Source organism: Entelurus aequoreus, linkage group LG09 (assembly GCF_033978785.1).
Source record: "Entelurus aequoreus isolate RoL-2023_Sb linkage group LG09, RoL_Eaeq_v1.1, whole genome shotgun sequence".
Lineage (NCBI taxonomy): Eukaryota > Metazoa > Chordata > Actinopteri > Syngnathiformes > Syngnathidae > Entelurus > Entelurus aequoreus.
Genome location: NC_084739.1, coordinates 65,096,574 through 65,101,573, shown reverse-complemented (window position 1 = coordinate 65,101,573; position 5,000 = coordinate 65,096,574). Strand labels below are relative to the sequence as shown.

At 35.6% G+C, this 5,000-nt stretch overlaps 1 protein-coding gene across 3 annotated transcripts in view; it reads right to left on the bottom strand.

The window, feature by feature from the left end:
• Nucleotides 1-5,000, bottom strand: part of LOC133657627 (receptor-type tyrosine-protein phosphatase epsilon-like) — an 87,230-nt gene that overhangs the window by 12,674 nt on the left and 69,556 nt on the right. For 2 of the 3 annotated variants that reach the window (XM_062059187.1, XM_062059188.1), the window contains exon 16: nucleotides 4,165-4,258. In XM_062059187.1, coding sequence (XP_061915171.1) covers nucleotides 4,165-4,258 — 94 coding nt within the window. The remainder of the gene's footprint in view (nucleotides 1-4,164; nucleotides 4,259-5,000) is intronic. The other variant, XM_062059189.1, reaches the window with a different exon arrangement.

The window sequence follows — 5,000 nt, the reverse complement described above, 5'->3', positions numbered from 1 at the left end:
AGAAAGTAACCAATTTACTAAAAAAAAAAAAAAAAGTAACCAAGTCTGCCTAGCAACCAGCGACATTTTGACCAGGGTGATTCAAACTGCAACAGGATTCAGAAAACAACCAATTTACAAAAAAAAATAAAATAAAATAAAATAAAAAGTAACCAAGTCTGCCTAGCAACCAGCGACGTCTTGACCAGGGTGATTTAAACTGTAACAGGGTTCAGAAAGCAAACTATTTACAAAAATGTTTTTAATAAAAAGTAACCAAGTCTGCCTAGCAACCAGCGACGTCTTGACCAGGGTGATTTAAACTGTAACAGGATTCAGAAAGCAACCATTAAAAAAAAAAAAAAATTAAATTTAAAAGTAACCAAGTCTGCCTAGCAACCAGCGACATTTTGACCAGGGTGATTCAAGCTGTAACAGGATTCAGAAAACAAACAATTTACAAAAAAATAAATAAAATAAAATAAAAAGTAACCAAGTCTGCCTAGCAACCAGCGACGTCTTGACCAGGGTGATTCAAACTGCAACAGGATTCAGAAAGCAACCATTTACAAAAAAATAACTAAAATAAAATAAAAAGTAACCAAGTCTGCCTAGCAACCAGCGGCATTTTGACCAGGGTGATTCAAACTGCAACAGGATTCAGAAAACAACCAATTTACAAAAAATTAAATAAAATAAAATAAAAAGTAACCAAGTCTGCCTAGCAACCAGTGACGTCTTGACCAGGGTGATTCAAACTGTAACAGGGTTCAGAAAGCAAACAATTTACAAAAAAAAAAAATAATAAAAAGTCACCAAGTCTGCCTAGCAACCAGCGACGTCTTGACCAGGGTGATTTAAACTGTAACAGGATTCAGAAAGCAACCATTAAAAAAAATATATTTTTTTTTAAATCAAAGTAACCAAGTCTGCCTAGCAACCAGCGACATTTTGACCAGGGTGATTCAAACTGCAACAGGATTCAGAAAACAAACAATTTACAAAAAAATAAATAAAATAAAATAAAAAGTAACCAAGTCTGCCTAGCAACCAGCGACGTCTTGACCAGGGTGATTCAAACTGTGTGTGAATGTGTGTGTGAATGGGTGAATGTGGAAATACTGTCAAAGCGCTTTGAGTACCTTGAAGGTAGAAAAGCGCTATACAAGTATAACCCATTTATCATTTATTAGAACAGGGTTCAGAAAGCAACCATTAAAAAAAGAAAAAAAAAAAAAAAAGAAAGAAAAATAAACCAAGTCTGCCTAGCAACCAATGACGTTTTGACCAGGGTGATTCAAACTGTAACAGGATTCAAAAAGCAACCAATTAAAAAAAAAGTAACCATGTCTGACTAGCAACCAGTGACATCTTGACCAGGGTGATTCAAACTGTAACAGGATTCAGAAAGCAACCAAATTTACAAAAAAAAATACAAAGTATCCAAGTCTGCCTAGCAACCAGCGACATCTTGACCAGGGTGATTCAAACTGTAACATGATTCAGAAAGCAACCAAATTTACAAAAAAAAAAGAAAAAGTATCCAAGTCTGCCTAGCAACCAGCGACATCTTGACCAGGGTGATTCAAATTGTAGCAGGATTCAGAAAGCAACCAATTTACAAAAAAAAACAAGTCTGCCTAGCAACCAGCGACATTTTGACCAGGGTGATTCAAACTGTAACAGGATTCAGAAAGCAACCAATTTACAAAAAACAAAAACAAAAAACAAGTCTGCCTAGCAACCAGCGACATTTTGACCAGGGTGATTCAAATTGTAACAGGATTCAGAAAGCAACCAATTTACAAAAAACAAAAACAAAAAACAAGTCTGCCTAGCAACCAGCGACATTTTGACCAGGGTGATTCAAATTGTAACAGGATTCAGAAAGCAACCATTTACAAAAAAAACAAGTCTGCCTAGCAACCAGCGACATCTTGACCAGGGTGATTCAAACTGTAACAGGATTCAGAAAGCAACCATTTACAAAAAACAAACACAAAAAAACAAGTCTGCCTAGCAACCAGCGACATTTTGACCAGGGTGATTGAAATTGTAACAGGGTTCAGAAAGTAACAAATTTACAAAAAAAATGGTAAATAAAATAAAAAGTAACCAAGATCTACCTAGCAACCAGCGATGTCTTGACCAGGGTGATTCAAACTGTAACAGGATTCAGAAAGCAACCATTAAAAAAAAAAAAAAGAAAGAAAAGAAACCAAGTCTGCCTAGCAACCAATGACGTTTTGACCAGGGTGATTCAAACTGTAACAGGGTTCAGAAGCAACCAATTTACAAAATGTTTTTAAAATATTAAAAATACAAATTAACCAAGTCTGCCTAGCAACCAGCGACATCTTGACCAGGGTGATTCAAACTGTAACAGGATTCAGAAAGCAACCAATAATAAAACAAAAGAAACCAAGTCTGCCTAGCAACCAGCGACGTCTTGACCAGGGTGATTCAAACTGTAACAGGATTCAGAAAACAAACAATTTTGGAAAAAAAAAAAAGCAACCAAATCTGCCTAGCAACCAGCGACATCTTGACCAGGGTGATTCAAACTGTAACAGGGTTCAAAAAGTAACCAATTTACAAAATAAATAAATAATATAAAATAAAAAGTAACCAAGTCTGCCTAGCAACCAGCGACGTCTTGACCAGGGTGATTCATTCTGTAACAGGATTCAGAAAGCAACCAATTTACAAAATAAATAAATAATATCAAAATAAAAAGTAACCAAGTCTGCCTAGCAACCAGCGACGTCTTGACCAGGGTGATTCATTCTGTAACAGGATTCAGAAAGCAACCAATTTACAAAAAAAAAATCAAAATCAAATAAAAAGTAACCAAGTCTGCCTAGCAACCAGTGACGTCTTGACCAGGGTGATTCAAACTGTAACAGGGTTCAGAAAGCAACCAATTTACAAAATAAATAAATAATATAAAATAAAAAGTAACCAAGTCTGCCTAGCAACCAGTGACGTCTTGACCAGGGTGATTCATTCTGTAACAGGATTCAGAAAGCAACCAATTTACAAAATAAATAAATAATATAAAATAAAAAGTAACCAAGTCTGCCTAGCAACCAGCGACATCTTGACCAGGGTGATTCAAACTGTAACAGGGTTCAAAAAGTAACCAATTTACAAAATAAATAAATAATATAAAATAAAAAGTAACCAAGTCTGCCTAGCAACCAGCGACGTCTTGACCAGGGTGATTCAAACTGTAACAGGGTTCAGAAATCAACTAATTTACAAAAAAAAAAAAAAAAGCAACCAAGTCTGCCTAGCAACCAGCGACGTCTTGACCAGGGTGATTCATTCTGTAACAGGATTCAGAAAGCAACCAATTTACAAAAAAAAAATCAAAATAAAATAAAAAGTAACCAAGTCTGCCTAGCAACCAGTGACGTCTTGACCAGGGTGATTCAAACTGTAACAGGGTTCAAAAAGTAACCAATTTACAAAATAAATAAATAATATAAAATAAAAAGTAACCAAGTCTGCCTAGCAACCAGTGACGTCTTGACCAGGGTGATTCATTCTGTAACAGGATTCAGAAAGCAACCAATTTACAAAATAAATAAATAATATAAAATAAAAAGTAACCAAGTCTGCCTAGCAACCAGCGACGTCTTGACCAGGGTGATTCAGACTGTAACAGGGTTCAGAAAGCAACCAATTTCCAAAAAAAAAGCAACCAAGTCTGCCTAGCAACCAGCGATGTCTTGACCAGGTTGATTCAAACTGTAACAGGGCTCAGAATTCAGAAAGCAACCAATTTACAAAAAAAGTTCAATAAAAACTAACCAAGTCTTTCTAGCAACCAGCGACGTCTTGACCAGGGTGATTCAAACTGTAACAGGGTTCAGAAAGCAACCAATTTACAAAAAAAATGCATAAAATAAAATAAAAAGTAACCAAGTCTGCCTAGCAACCAGCGACGTCTTGACCAGGGTGATTCAAACTGTAACAGGGTTCAGAAAACAACCAATTTAAAAAAAAAAAAAGCAAAAAAAATAATTTTAAAAAAGCAACCAAATCTGCCTAGCAACCAGCGACGTCTTGACCAGCGATGATGTAATGGTGTGATTACGTACAATTAGCTGCACGTCTGTGATGCATGACTCCCTTTGATAGCACTCTGGGATGTGATGTATTATGGAAAGTATTCCTTACACGGGATGATCTGAAGCACGCGGTTCTTCTTCATGTTGGCCGGAAGGTTCCCCGTTCTCATGTTCTCCTTCATTATGCGGACGTTAGTCAGCTTCTGGTGGGCAGGGAGAAGATGGATCAGATACTGTAATTATAGGTACAATACATGCCAGGTGTGTGTAGGGAACATGATGTAGAGCTATGGAAATGTTGATATGGCAACACACAGGATGACCTCCCCCCAAAAGAGAAACCATACAAAGTTGATTCAATCCAAAAAAAGTCTAGAAAATTTCTTGAACAAACTGTACAAGTTTCAGTTATCTTGGTCAATTTGCAAATATGCTCCACAATTGTCAAAGACAGAAACTTTAGAATTAAGATTGTGTTTAGTCCTGTTTGCTCCGAATCCAGTGAAAATTATGTTTTTGTTGATGCCGCATGACCACACCAAATATTTCGCCCCAAATATTAAGCAAATATTAACATTGCTGTATGTATACTTTTGAGCCGGCACATTTGCTCACATTTCCAGTAGACTCATAATAAATTCATAAAAGAAGCAAACTTCATGAATATTTTTTTTTGTGACCAACAAGTATGTGCTCCAATCACTACATCACAACAAAATAAGAGTTGTAGAAATGATTGGAAACTCAAGACGGCCATGACATGATGTTCTTTACTAGTGTATGTAAACTTTTGAACGTGACTGTATATATATATATATATACACACACACACACACACACACACATTCATACAGTGTATATATACACACTCACATACATACAGTGTATATATATATATATATATATATATATATATATATATATATATATATATATATATATATA